This window comes from Patagioenas fasciata, chromosome 1, assembly GCF_037038585.1.
Source record: "Patagioenas fasciata isolate bPatFas1 chromosome 1, bPatFas1.hap1, whole genome shotgun sequence".
Classification (NCBI taxonomy): domain Eukaryota; kingdom Metazoa; phylum Chordata; class Aves; order Columbiformes; family Columbidae; genus Patagioenas; species Patagioenas fasciata.
This window is the reverse complement of record NC_092520.1, coordinates 63,185,893-63,201,723: the sequence shown is the minus strand read 5'-3', so window position 1 is coordinate 63,201,723 and position 15,831 is coordinate 63,185,893. Positions and strand designations below refer to the sequence as shown.

The window sequence follows — 15,831 nt, the reverse complement described above, 5'->3', positions numbered from 1 at the left end:
ACTTCTTCAGTAACAAGTTACTAAATTACTTCTACATGCAAAATGCTTCGTGCCTGATCACTAATCTGGTTCATATTAGACACTTCTGTAAGACCTGCACCATTTTACGGAGGACAGGACCTTGCAGCACTAGTCATTCTCTACTAAGCTGCATTCCTGAGCCAGGCAAAATATAAGCCTATTTGGCCTCAAGTTGCACCAGGGGAGGTTTAGATTAGATATTAGGAAAAAATTCTTCACAGAAAGGGTTGTCAGGCACTGGAACAGGCTGCCCAGGGAAGCGGTGGAGTCACCATCCTTTGAGGTGTTTAAAAGGCGTTTAGACGAGGTTCTTAGGGACATGGTTTAGTGCCAGAGTTAGGTTGGGTTATGGTTGGACTCAATGATCCTGAGGGTCTCTTCCAACCAAAATGATTCTATACACCAAATGTGCTCTGTCTTCTCAGCAAGACCTAATGCTTCTTAATGAAGCACACTGAGACCAGAAAGTATGTGATTTGTGTTATGAGCTTCAGATAGAGCTCTATGAATCCATAAAAATAAAGAACACATTTATAAGGGGGCAAAGAATGGAGGAAAGTGGTGAAAGCAGTCTAGTCTGTATATTAAGCACCTTTCTCTCAGCCTGCCCCAGCCCTTCTACCAGAAAGGGAGACAGAGCAGCAGAGCCTCTCCCACCATGTGCTGAACCTCCTCTGAGCTGTCCTTTTGATTTTGCCCTCAGTCTGACAAAGGCACCCACAGGTGCTGCCGGCACAAATCCTTCCCTAGGAAAAACAGCAATAAATTATCATGAGGTTTACAGGGTCTCAGCACATACCTGTATGGTCGAAGATAGCCACAGCTTTAAAAATAACAAGCTGTCCCAGAGTACCAGCCTCAAATAATGCTTGCTAGTCAAGAGAGCCTTTAACACAGACTTTAATGCTCACTCTTTAACCTGGGCTACATCCTTTTAGCTACTAGTAGCCAAATGTTTATTTGGAGCTGTTCTGGTTTTCCCTTAGTATGAGCTCAACTTTGTTATCAGTGCAGACTGATGACGAGAATTCTAGCACAGGGAAGTCCCATGTCTGCAGCTTACGAATTAAAATACAACAAAAACTCAACTCACAGATTAAACTGCTTACTCTTCAGTGAATAGGTTTACTGTCTAGCTTATCTACATGTAAAAATCATTATATATTTAATAATTATTGAAAAAATTATATTGCCATAAAGCACAGTATTTTTCAATAAAACATAGATGCTGGCTAGTCTAATTTAGGATTTAGGCATAGCAGTAAAGTCTTACTTCTCTGAAACAAAGTACATGCTACAGCACAGCCTCTCATTCTTTAAACAAAAAGAATAAAACCACGAGCTTAAAAAAAATGAGGGAGGTTACCACACTGTGGAATAAAGTGAAAACAAAACAGTTATCCAACTCACTGCAGGCAGATTGAAGAACAGCATTCTAGGGCCTGTGCTTTGATTTACTATAGATTAGTAACTGGTCATTGCTGCTACCCACAATATATCATAAACAGTTAATAAATGCTAGCAGTCACAACAGTGGAAATCTGATTACATCAGTTTAGTACACCAAGTAGTTACATTTGAGCAAGATTAAAAATAAGCTAATGCCAAGAGTAGGTATGATGGTTACCAGTTTCACAGTTTGTTTGCGTTTTTTTTTAATTAATCTATTTTAAAAGCCAGCTATGGCTGTTTCCCAAAGTGTATAGTAGCTTGAGTCTCTATGATTATGATAATACGTTATCCAGGGAAAAAGTATAAAAAAGCACACAAGCCAAACGTGACAATTCAAAATTGCATGGCATTTTATAACTTAGTCACTTCACCTATGGTTTTAGGCAAATTCAAACATTTACTTCCTATTATTTTCACTGAAATACACTACCATCCCCCAAAACAGCCTGTATTACTCTTCCAAAGTAAAATATGCAAACACAAGATTCATTCCAGTTTGGACACAGTCAAACTGGAGTTTTAGTTAAGCCCAAATTAAACAGCTGCAACCTGTACTTTTCACCACATTATGATCTACCAGGGAAAAGATAATACAAGATTATATGTGAGGCATGTATTTACCATTGACTAAGAAAAACAAACAAACAAAACTCACAACCCATCAAACCCAAATCTAAAGGGCTGGCATTCAAGAGAGCTGCCAATTTATTTTGATTAAAAATTCGATAGATATAGACGTAGATTAAACTAAAGTAAGAGCAGTCTTCTGCCTAGTGAAGGAACTAAATCTTTTATTCACTGCATTCACTTCAGTGTACTTCTATTGAAAAACACAGGTTTTAACATGAAAACAACAATAGAGAAGACATATTTTGCTACTACACACTCCAGTAACTTCGAGAAAAAAATATTATAGGGTTACCACAGTATCACAGTATGTTTGGGATTGGAAGGGACCTCAAAGATCATCTAGTCCAATCCCCCTGCTGGAGCAGGAACGCCTAGGTGAGGTCGCACAGGAATGTGTCCAGGCGGGCTTTGAATGTCTCCAGGGAAGGAGACTCCACAACCTCCCTGGGCAGCCTGTTCCAGAGGAAAACTATCTGATATTATGTTGTTGGATGTACCTCAGTAAGATCTTTACTTCCTGCAGTTTGCAGTACCTGTGCCTGCAGGAGTACTTTCCACTGTGGCTAGCAAGTGGGGTATACAGTAGCCAAAGAACTGCATCCCTCTCTTTACCATGGCACCAGGGCTACCAAGAGAGGCACCAGGTAAGCCAGGGGAAGGAGCATGAGGATGCCTAATTAGGAGACTTTATGCAAAACTGTTCTGCTGGTGTTATTCATGCCTCAACCTCAAGAGATGAAAGCATAAAACGATGCTTTATGATCCCTGCTAAAAAGTGACGAACAACAATGACGGCTGATTCAAAGAAAAAGGAAAGAAACATTGTGGTTCGGTTTTACACCAGCAGGGAGCAGTGGTTAACAAAAACAGTAAGATGCTTTTCACTTCCCAATATATACACCATTAGTAAATAAAGGATTCTCAAAATGGTTACAACAACACTCTTGAAGACAGAGTTTGCTATGTTCCTTACATCTACTAAAGATGTTCCCTACATCTACTAAATCTACTAAAGAATTCTGAATACTAGGTTAAGAATTCCTGGGGGTGCCTGGCTATACTGCTTTTGCTATGAATCTGTTCACCAGTGTAAGGAAGACATTCCCAAAGTTAATAATTGAGCTGATTTATAAGCATGAATATAGAGGAGGCAAATTCATCAAAAATGTTCAATCTCTTGTTAAACAAAAAGGACAAAAATATTCATTTTAACACAGCAGAATTTCATTAATTCATAGAGACTGGGGAAGACTGATTGCATATTTGGGGGATGGGGGAGAAAAGGAAAATAAACAACTAGCAAAGTATATAAAATGAGCATAATATATTACATCAATGCCTATTATTAATTTAGTTTAGACTATAATTTTGCATCATGCTTAAGAATCCATAAGTGTGACATTCTTTTAAACTAATAATTATCTTGTTTACATGAGAATTCACTAAACCCCCTATCTAGTTTTGGCACTAAGGCTCTGACAAGACTGGCAAAATTTGTGTGGACAGAGCATTTAGTTAAGTGACGTTCTACTGTATATAACAGCTCACATGAAGGAAAAAGGATCACTCACCACATTGTAATAGCTTTTGTTAATTGCAGACGTATCAAAGCCTTTAGGTGGACTCTTCAATGTACCTGATTTGGGGGAGACCGGTTTTTCTGAAATGCAAGATATTTGTGTGTCAATGGGGTGCAATTTCATAGCTCGACACTAGAGGTCAAACAAACTGCTTTAAAATACTCATCCTAAGATACAGTGAAAATACTGCTTCATTGGCAAATGTGCATGCTTGTGTTCAAAATTATTGGTAAAGAATCAAAATGGTTCATACGTTTACAATGAATAAAACTCTACCCTCAATGAAGGCAAGTAGAAAAATTCCCATTCTTTCTCCTGAAATCACAAAGTCAGTTAACAAACTTAGCTTTTCCAAAACTGTGTTTTAAAACCAAAATATTATCACAGACTGGAATTTGAAAACAACAAACAGAAAAAAAAATGCCACACACCACAACAGAGATTTCCAAACACTACACACACTTTCAAACAAAAGCAGTATTAAGTTTTAATATCTATTTAATGAACACGGTAAAAGTAAATGACCAGAGGCTGAACAGACCAGAGGTGGGACATTACACTCAGTCTGGTTCAAACCGACAATCAAAACACTATACAAATAGTAGAGTTACTTACCAGATGCCTATCTCAGAATACGCTCTTTTAAAACAAATTATCTTTTACTCTTAATGAAATAAAAAAATAAACATGCTTATGCACTTAAGAACAGAGTCCATTGTAACAATAAATGCAGCCCTTCCTATCATCCCATGGTGAATTCACCCCTCAGTAATGCACGTTCTTCCTGGAAAGACAACGTAAGTCTGCAAGATCAAAATGACAGTCCTGAAGTGTTAACTTGAGGGCTGACTCCCAGAATGGAGAGGCACAGAAAACACTCCTAAAGCCTCCCACCTCTACCATTCCTCTAAATCAATCACAGAGGAGCGAAGATGAGGGAAAAGACAACCAAAAGCATCATGCTACATGCTGAAGAAAGGGCAAGTAAGATTTATAGCCTCTCTTTTTGACCTCTCACACTTGACTCTGCACACAACCAAGAATGCTTGTGAGACTGTATTTATCAAAACATTAAAGACATTATGGCGTTTTGGTTTGTAATAAGCAGGCTTGTCTAATATGAAAATTTCAAGTAAGTATTTGAGTCATTTGTATCCAAACAGTAAAATGGTAGATTGCCAAAAAAAGGCATCATCAAAATGTACCTACTGGAAGTTTTACCTTTATTTTAACAGCAAGCTCCTGTTCCAATCACATTTTAATGAAGATATATGAATAATTTAACTCTAGTTTACCTGATACCTCAGGCCACTAAGAATAAATTATGCAAGCCTCAAATGCAGACTTGTCTTGCCAGGAGAAGCCCAGTCAGCCAAGCTATGGGCCAGCTATGGGAAATTGCCGTGGACAGTAAAGCTGACCAGGGAAACACGGCCTGAAGCAGAACAGCCCATGCGGTCCCAGCCTTTGCTAGATTGTATCCTGCGTAATTTCAGGGTTCACCCTCAGCAAGTTTGCAGGCAACACTTAAGTTGGGTGGGAGTGTTGATCTGCTGGAGGGTAGAAAGGCCATACAGAGGGATCTGTACGGAGTAGATTGCTGGGCTGAGGCAAATTTTATGATGTTTAACAAGGCCAAGCGCCGGGTCCTGCACTTGGGTCACAACAACCCCAGGCAGCGCTATAGGCTCAGGGAAAAGTAGATGGAAAGTTGCTTGGTGAAAAAGGATCTGGGGCTGTTGATTGACAACAACTGGAGATGAGCCAGTAGCGTGCCCAGGTGGCCAAGAAGGCCAACAGCATCCTGGCTTGTATCAGAAATGGTGTGGCCAGCAGGACTAGGGCAGTGATCATCCCCCTGTACTTGGTGCTGGTGAGGCCTCACCTCAAATCCTGTGTTCAGTTCTGGGCCCCCCACTACAAGAAAGACACTGAGGTGCTGGAGTGAGTTCAGAGAAGGGCAACGAAGTTGGTGAGGGGTCTGGAGCACAAGTCTGATGAGGAGCGGCTGAGGGAACTGGGGCTGTTTAGCCTGGAGAAAAGGAGGCTGAGGGGAGACCTTATCGCTCTCTGCAACCACCTGAAAGGAGGTTGTAGCATGGAGGGGGCTGGTCTCTTCTCCTGAGCAGCAAGTGATAAGATGAGAGGAAATGGCCTCAAGTTGGACCAGGGAAGGTTCATATTGGATGTTAAGAAAAATTTCTTCACAGAAAGGGTTGTCAGGCATTGGAACAGGCTGCCCAGGGAAGTGGTTGAGTCACCATCCCTGGAGGTGCTTAAAAGGCATGTAGATGAGGTTCTTAGGGACATGGTTTAGAGGTAGACTTGGCAGTTAACCAAAGTTAACGGTTAGACATGATGATCTTAAAGGTCTTTTCCAACGAAAATTACTCTGTGACTCTTCAGGCTGCCCAGCTGCAGCCCCACAGATGCTGCTATCTCAGGCAAGCTGACTACAGCTGCAGGCCACCTTTTCGTGTCCAGTGCCAGGAGCACCAGGCACATCAGCAGGACCTGAGGCTTTAGCCAACAGCCACCAAGAGCACACAAGTGGTATTATCTTTAAGGGGATTTTCTCTGTATTGCATTGGGATTCTCCTCAAATAAGCTATTCTAAAAATAAAATAGGGTCTTAAAACTGCTAAACATGGGCAAAACATTTCTCCTTACCATGTTCAGAGATGACATAAAAACTCTCTTGGTTAATATCCCCCGCCCACCCCTGTAAGCCAGCTATAAGCTGACAGACAGCACACAAACCATTAGCCCCAGCAGTTATCCAGCTGGGAACACTGATGCTCTCAGCCACCAGCCCTGCAGTTCGTACGTGCTCTGCTATACAGCCAAGTAATTCCAAATGACAGGGCTCCTCCCATCCCCTTCAACCAAAACTATAAACCCAAGCAGATTTGTCATTTAACACTGACTGTGGAAAAAGAACTTAAAGTCATGTTGTATGTGCAGCTACTCATATATATATCTATATGTATTTATATATATCGCCACTCATTACAACTTGTTTCTTTGTACTGAATGATGAAAAAAATTACATAGTTTATATAAACTCGGCAAATTGCTTTCATTTTCTGTGGAAACTCTTGACTTATCCTAAAATATACAGTGACCTTCAGGTTCACCAAATACATAAAGGTTTATTAATCGTGCACCAAAAAGCATGAAAGGAGAAACGAGAGTTAAAGAAAAAGGTAAATATTTGTTACTAATTTTATCATAATGCTGATGTCTGACCCTTGTTAATCTGGAGAAAGTTGGCTGGCCATAGAAACGGGGCTCTTCTTCCAGCTATTTTGCTATCTTAAAGGATGTAAAAATACATTTCTTCTGACTTTTTCTTCTCCTAAGCTGCTGAAGAAAGTGGGAGATTTTTTGCTGAATTATATAGTCACTTATATTACCAGCTGTTCAGCTGATTCAGTTATCCATCAGAGACACAAGAACAAATTCAGATTTAAAAACCGGACACAAAAAAGAATCACACATTCAAATCATTTTGCCTGAGCAGCTATAATCAGCATTCAGCTTTTAGAATGCAAAGGCCATTTCTATTGTAGAAACACAGAATTAGACACAGCAAATTGGTCCAGCTGTCCATCACGTCTGGTATTCTGCCTTCAAGCACTGCCTTGCTTCATAAGGAGGAATAAGAAACAGTCTTGTTGCAATTAGCTTATTGCACAATGCATTACACAGAAGAAAATCTTGATCTGGCGCATAAGAAATCAATTTCTTAGCATAAACAAAGATAAGTGTTATTATCCTTCATGAGAGAACATCAGAGTATTTTTGCAAACATATAGCATAATTCGTAAGACATTTCAAGAAGGTGACACCCCAGTTCAGCATAGTGGGAACACATAAAGGTCCAGCTCAAGTACTGGAAGAGACCGTATCCACCTGATAACTGAATCCAAGAGGTAAGTTACCTCTTTCAATTTCTTTCCTACCCAAAGCATTACATTCAGTTGCATCCAGTTACACTTGATAACGTTTTGAAGTGTCTAGTGTCTAGTGATAAATCAGATAGAATTCACTTAACAGATCATCTTTGGGTGGAAAGTGAAGTTGGCACAGGCTTCCTAACATTATTCTTACAGTAAATAATTCTCAGTAGAACCAAAACAACTTAGAGCAGCTGCTTCTGTAACCTTTCCCTAAGCAGCACCTGCGACACCACAAACTGTCTAAAATGAAGTTATCCTTTACAAACATCTACCTAAGTGATTGTAAAAGGACAATTTAACCAATCTTCCCCAATGATTTGTTTCATTCTGTTTTCATTAATATACAAGTATTTATTTTACTTGCCTCCAAACTACTCGTCATTCTCGTATTTGTTCCTATCTTTCTGCTGTCAGGTCTCCAGTTTATGTCATATTCATTTTCATGCAACAGTCTACTTCACGCTGCTCCACAGAACATTCCTCCAGGACATACTTTACTAAAGCATCTCAACTGTACTGCTGGCAAGATCACCACCATGTGTTTCTATTACTAGGCTGTGGTGTGTGTCATCTAGATGTAAATATCTGACCTGGGCTATTGCACCCTGCAGAATGTGAGAAAATAACATGCCAACTGGGACACAAAAACCTATGTGGTTGCTATTAGTGAAGTGCCATAAGCAAGTTCCATCTCTCAGGACTACTCTGTTCCAAGTCCAACACCGGGAAGGTAGACCTAAATTTGTTCCCAGTTCTCAAGCTGGTTTACCATCACTGTAACTCTACTCTGCAACATCGACGCTACAAACAATTCTTCCCTAGTAGTATTCACTTGTCGCAAACTCTATTCTATTTATGCCTGTAGATTATCCTCGACAAGAGAACAAGATACCCCCCAAATTGTAGACAACTGGGCAGAGGAAAGCTAGCATTCTTGGTAGGCTTTTTTTTTTATTATTATTATTTTTTATTTTATTTTTTCCCTCCCCCTGCAAAGCTAAAAGTGTATCTCTCCTCCCCTCATGCACCACAGGATGGGAATACGAGATACTCTACTCTACCCTTCCACTATACACTGGCCTTTTTCCATACTCTGATTTATTATTTTTTATTATTATTTTTAACTTCTAACTAGAAGAACCATTAACACTGTAATTTGTGCTAGGCCTGATACTAACATAACTGTCAAGCAAGCATAACAGAAGAGAGGCTAGGACAGTAATGAATGACACATTAATTTCTGTGAAGAATTAGAACAAAATTTGTGACACAGTAAATGTTATTTTTTAAAGTTAGAGTCTCTTCCGCATAATCTCATGCCATTTAAATGGATTACGCTTTGATAAAACCCAGCAAGTGACCATGTGATTTTTTTTTAAAAAATCTGCTTAACATCTGACAGCAGCTAAGCAAGCGCATCCTATTCTGGCTAACCCATATTCTCTTCATCACAAGAAGACTTCTCAAAACTAAGTCTCCAAATAATAGACTCATAGAATCTCTCTGGTGTGCAAGACTGTAGGTGGAATCTTGTCCCTTAAACCTTCACCCCTCCTGCTTTGTTTTATGTAAGAAAAAACAACAAACAAACCTCAATAAGGCCATGCTGTCAAATATCTAACAAGCTTACACAGTATAAATCTTTCACCCTCTGTCATGTATAACAGTACAGCAGGATGAAATAAAGTCCTCTCATTTCAAAGTACTTCCTGACTAGTCATCAAAGAACGTTAAAAAAAAGGCAAGATGTTACAGGGTTTAAAAAGGGAAATGAAAACACGCATGCAGGGAAGGAGGGAAAGAGAAATGGACCATCCTTTTGATCCTTACAGTCTTGGCATATACCTGAAAAGAAACTACTCCATTTTTTAATCGTAAGTTTTATCACAACCACCACAATTTCAAACAAATCCTCCTTTTCCCCTTGGTGGGGCAGCAGGAATGAAAACACACTCAACCAAATTTCTTTCCCCCAAAACAGAGAGTCATTGTCTGGCCTAAGGAAACTAAAGGCTGTGCCTTGCTCAATAGTCTCAATATCTGTCCTACAATCCAATTCACAGCTCATCTCATACATGTATTAGCAATCTGCGCGAACACTAATCATTCTGGAGTAGCTTAGCAAACAAGTTACAAGGTAGTAAACGTGAGCACAGTTTTGTGATGCTTTAGCTGCTCTGAGATACCTTATCATGTAACATGCTCTGCTCACGCAATATATGTAACATAGTTTACTTTTCTTCCAAAGTCTTTAAGAAAGCGATGTGAGTAAAGGCAGCTCCCATTCCTTTCCTTGACTATTTAACTTCAAAGTACCTGTACAAGCTAAGATTATAAACCTACAGTTATCTGACATCAGATTTTAATTTAGAAAAAAAATCCACGTATCGAAACATCTAATGCCAAGGAATTTTGTGAGAATTAAAACAAAAACCATACATGCATAAAGAACTATTTTCCTTTCTTCTGTTACCCAGTTTGCTGAAGTCAGGTTCCAGCAGATTGAAGGGATTTATTTAATCAAACCCACCATTCCCAGGAGCTCTCCAAATAATGCATCATCAAAAATGATAACAACCAGTGCTGCCTGTACAGAATTTCTAACTAGTTGCAGTATTTTTCAGCCACATTTGAGTGAAGAAAGGTGAAGTCATACTGTCAATGCCAGAACATTTTACACACTACTCTGAAAAACAATTAGGTGTCCAGGATGAACATTTTGTTCATAACGAGACCTTAATCAAAAGCAAGTTTGTGGGTTTTTTTTTTAAATCAATTCATTGTGACACTGACAGAAAACACATTTTGAATTTGAGCTTGCAAGAAAGCAAGTTCTACTAATTTGTTTGAAAATACATCAGGAAGAAAAAAGCACTTTTGTTTTTCAGCCTCATGTTTAAAGCATGAGGGCACTTAAAATATTTTGAATTAGGAAAATGTTAAAGTGGGGTACATATAGTTGCCAGGAATCCAAGAAAAATGGGCAGTGAAACACTATCAACTCAAGAAATGTAAGCCAGCCTAATGAAGACTAGCAAAAAGAACAGGGGCACAGGAGTGCAACAGACTGTCAACCCATGCGCATAACCTAGATGAAACTTCTCATGAACACCCACCAGAGCCATTCATGTAGCTTCAGAGCTCTGTGCTAAATGGCACTAAATTCTTGTTTCAACAAGAACAGCAGAACAAAGGAGGTACAACCTCAGGATGCAGTGGCCATGCACTCTGATACAGAAGGGAGAAGAATGATAGAAAAGTCCTCTCTAGCACCTTCAACAATACCCACAAAGCAGAAATCAGTTGAGAATAGAAGTGTTAGTAACAAATACCATGGAAGCAACTAAGAAAAGTGAAAGAAAAAAAAAAAGACAGTAGCAAAATGAGAATAATGAACTTAAAGAAAGAAATAAGTAAACTTAAAAATACAGGTGAAGAAAGGATTTCCACAAGTGACAATGTAAGGGGAAAGAGCTTATGAGAATGACAAGTCCTTTAAAAATCTGGGGCATCTCAAAGGAAGAACAGGAAAAGCAGATGCAAACTGACATGATCAAACATCACAACTACTACAGTGACCTCAAACATACAAAAAGAGGTAAATGTAACCAGAAAAATTCAGGTCACCAGTTGAAATACAATGAACATGGACAAAAAGGCAGTAGCAACAAAACATTCCATAGCGTACATACATCGGAGGGAAGTCAATCTGCAACTTAAGTTATTAACAGACATCAAGCAGCTCTTGGTATATCACACTTCCTCCTACCACGTCTCCACCCTCATTATAAAAAGGTCAACTTCAGATAAGTCAAACACATACCAGAAAGGCATAAAAGCAGGTTAAGAGTAGTATTTGGATAAATTAAACAGTACCTGCTGTGCTCACTTATCAGTAAGAGACCTACATCCATGTTTGAGGACAAGTGAAGTTCCATAAAGCACTGGAAAGGGCCAACCAAACACAGTAACCATCTTCAAGAGGAGAATCGAGAGAGCTACAGGTCATTTTAACTTTGTAAATGAACAGAAAACAAGGCAGTGGCCTCAACTTGCTGAGAAAGAGAAAAGTGCAGTCACACTCTCCCTTCCAGAAAAGCACCTGAGCATATGAGTGAGCGCTCCAAGAACGCAAGTCGTCTCACAGAAGCCAGAAGAAAATAGTCCCTGTAGCACAGGGAACACTCCCATACAGCAAGGGGGGAAAGAAGAGCTCAGCAGAAAACTTCTCTGATGGTAAGTGAAAGTTAAGGCAGGGATTGGAAGCAGCTCATCTCAGCCTCCAGGGGTTGTGAGGACCGGCAAGAATCAAACTGCACTTGGTACCAGTCTCAGCCCCACAGCTTGTTGGTTTACCTATTTAGGGGAGTTACTTCACTCAAAGTGAACTATTCTTAAAACAGAGAAACAACCTTAATTTTAATTGCTGGTAACTCCTTGTTTTCACATGTTCACTGTTAAAAGCTACTTCCATTCTGGAGCCTAACTGCTGACCCAGGTTCCAGTCTCAGGAGCTGGAAGAGATCGAAACAGACGAAATCCAAACAAGACCTCTGCAGCAATGTTTTAGATTAATAACAATGGGACAAAACAGTCACCATGGCTGAAAGAGACTGCTACAACACTACAGATGAGAAAAAACAGGCTTCAGGAATTGCTTTTCGGGATAAGCTGCACCTGAGAGATCTCTGAAAAACATTAAAGCTAATTCTTATATCGTGACTATGCCTAAGAGGATCTAGCTGAAAACAGCAACAAAGTTACAGATCTGAGATTCTCGTAGTCTGCAAAAATAGACTATAGATAGAAAAAGAAGGGGGGGTGTAGGGGACCACAGTGGGTCCGTGGATTCCCTGACGGAGGGCATGGGAACAGAAATTAGCCTTGAAGATATTAAGGCCTACCCGTGAGAAAGATGGGAGTAAAGGAGTATCCGGAGATGTTAAGGATGTACCCGTGAGAGAGAAGGGAGTAGAAGAGTAACACTGATGATAGCAAAATTAGCCAATGAGATGTCACTGCTGTAACGTGTAACCAATAATGAAGAGACATGAATTGGTAAAACTGTATAAAAATGCACTTGTGGCAATAAATGGCATCTACTACTTTCATCCTGGAAGAACTAGGTCTATGTCGTTTGTCCGTCTCAACCACGACGCGGGGTGGGGTGGGGGGAAGAGGATGTAATTGGAGGAGAAAGAATATGCTTAGAAATGCAATTTTACCCTCACAACTTCACTTTGCAATCATGAATACCCGTGGCTGCCTAAAAAAAAAAAAAAGGTAACGCCAATGATTTTAACACAGCCTAGAAGACATTTCCACTGGAGCTGTGACAAGAGAAAGAGTGGTCAAGCCTCTCAAGAGTGTCCCTGGGTAGTTTTATCCTACCAGGTTTATCACTAATCTCTGAAGGTAAGCAGAGACAGGAAAGAAATTAAAAAGTCACCCACATCAAGGTTCTAGTGGATTAAAAAGCAATGTTAGTTCTAGCATTCAGCCATGAAGATGACATTTACAGAAAGCACTTTCCCTGTATGAAGTTGAAAATAAAACTTTAGTGGAAGAGTAAAGTCTGTATGAAAAGAAGTTGAAGGCATATGAACAACAAAGAAAAAAAAAACACACACACAAATATACTATCTTTCAAAGACTGCCTCTAACTTCTAGTAAATTTTGGTAGAGTTGGGGATTTTTCCTGCAGTTGTTTGCTGCTAAGTAATGGGACATGTTTAGAGATTTTTTGGTGTAGCTTTTCAGTTGGGTTAGGGAGGATTGTTTTGTTGTTTTTCAAGACATTTGTAGGAAATCTCTCACTACGCAAACCCAGAGCACCAATTCAAAGTATGTCAGCATCAGAGCCAGAATCCAGCATTCTAGGAATTAGAATCAAGGAAGTCAGAGCAGCCCAACCATGACAGGACAGACTGAGAAGCAAGTAGAATGCAGGAGTTTTATGCATGTTTACTCTTAATTCAAAAGTCTTAGAGCACTCTATATAGCAAAGTGGGGTGGGGGAGTATGAGTTTCTGAGCATCAGTCATTGCTGTGAATGAAGTTCAGTAAATACAGTCAAGTTTAAACAAAAAGCACTACGATTTCTAATGAATCAACCAACTATCAACCTCTATCCAAAGTAAGAATTTGTGCAAATACACTCTCCTTCGAAACTCACCATTTGATTTTATTTCTCGTACGTAGTTACTTGGAAACCACCCTGTTTTGCCATTTAGAGTTCCTTCCCACCAGCCTCCTTCTTCCACTCTTGTAACATGAATAATATCTCCTTTTGAAAAAGAAAGTTCATCTTCATTTGTCTGCTGAAAATTAAATTTTGCTCTCACCACCAACTGATGGTTGCTGTTATCTGTCATGTCCTAAGAAGTGAGAATACAACGAACAAAAAGATCACATTAGAGATGTAAACAATTAATCCAGGAACAAAACAGAAGTATCTGTAAAATGGAAATAGCCTCTCCTCCACACACACCACTACCCACACGTTTTTACTGTAAGCTTTTGTAGGGGATTACTTCCCCTTTTCTGTCATTTTTAATCTATAGATTTGTATCATTCCAGGGAGTATATTGTCTAATTGAAGCCCTTTTAAATCAGAAGGGGGTAACAGAGTTAAAATTAGAATAAGTCTTACTCCCCCCAAAAACTCAAATTCTATTTTCTATATATAGTATAAATTGAAACTGCCTTTGGCAGCTACAAAGAAACAATGGTTGGTTTGTTTTGTTTTTTTTCTAAAATTTTTCAGGCTGCGAAGAAGGCAGAACTGAGTGGATTCAATCTAATTGTGGATATAAATAGTTTGCAGCTTAAACTTTTTTTTTTCCCTTCTGTAACAGATCAGGTTGGAAGGTTCCACACTTGAATGTGCAAGTCTCCATGGCCTGCCAATAGAGAAGGACAATGTTCTTCCATGAAACCTACAACACAGTTACACAGTTTACCTTGAATAAGTATTCACAAATCATTTTCCTCAAGGTCAGCAAAGCTGCAAGTCTGCAATGTCAGACTTCCAGCTGTCCATGTATATCTATCTATCTACACTCATCCCCTATCACAGATGTGAAGGCAGATTACCACTCCATTGTAGCAACTAAATGTTAATAGCTATTTCTAAGAAGTCTTTCATATTCAAATTCTCCATTTTGTTCTTGGATGTCCATTTTTAATATCTGCATCACATAACCATTTTCACAAGAGTTAGGACAAACTTTTATGCTAAATAAAACGCTAAAAAATTGCACACTTTTAAATAATCCATTGCATTGGGGCTGATAGAGCTGGACTATAAATCATCTCTATCATAAATACCTCTATTACTAAAAAAGTAACTTAGCAAGGAAATAACTCTGTGAGCAATCCCAGTCAGCTCTCCAGATAGCAGAATTTCACCTACATGTTGTCTATATAGTTGAGATCAGTAAAAGATTTATTATATAACGTCACTGGGATCACATAACAAGTCAGCTTAATTCCTATTCAAAGCAATCAACTTATCCTATCACAACTCAATAATCAGACTTCTAGTGACTGACAAACTACAGGAAAACAAGGGTAAACAGAACTTTGAAAACAGGCAGAAAGCCCCAAGATGTTGAAAGACACAATCTTCGACAACTAGATCAGAACATTTTCAAACAAGTGTGTCTGCCTGAGCCCTCTGCTTGTACGTCATGAGCTTCCACCTGCTATGGCTGCTCAATAAAAGTTTTGCCTTGGTAAACAGTAAAAAGACACAAAATAAGCAGCAACACCGCACAGTGACATCAACAACAGTCTCTACTCTGACAGAAAGGGTCTCCAGTAGAGGAAACAGAGTACAAATTTGGTGAGAACAGTTCCACGCTGATCATCTACAGTAGCAAAACCAAACTAAGAATTTCCCGGGTTTGGCCACTAGCTCTCTTTCCCTCCTTGCACTTCTCTGCCCCTTCACAACTTTCTGCAGAGCTGCCCAGCTCACCAAAGTGACAGAAATACTTAAAACTCTGTTTACTTCAGTAATCCAGCTAACAGCCAGTCCCACAAACAGTTGCATCAGCAAAACCGAGTGGGTGGTGAACCGCAGAGTGGGAGCTGGAATTAGCAGCCCAAGGCAAGAACTTGCAAGGGCTCTGCTACCAGAGAAAACACATCAAACCACACCTAAGAAAACTTAAGCAGAGCAC

At 39.5% G+C, this 15,831-nt stretch overlaps 1 protein-coding gene across 7 annotated transcripts in view; it reads right to left on the bottom strand.

Annotated features, from left to right (window-relative positions):
* Window positions 1-15,831, bottom strand: part of ARHGEF7 (Rho guanine nucleotide exchange factor 7) — a 131,620-nt gene that overhangs the window by 55,104 nt on the left and 60,685 nt on the right. For all 7 annotated transcript variants that reach the window (XM_065829636.2, XM_065829637.2, XM_065829638.2 and 4 more), the window contains 2 exons: window positions 13,821-14,022; window positions 3,675-3,763 (listed from right to left, as the gene is read on the bottom strand). In XM_065829636.2, the coding sequence (XP_065685708.1) occupies window positions 3,675-3,763; window positions 13,821-14,022 (291 nt within the window). The remainder of the gene's footprint in view (window positions 1-3,674; window positions 3,764-13,820; window positions 14,023-15,831) is intronic.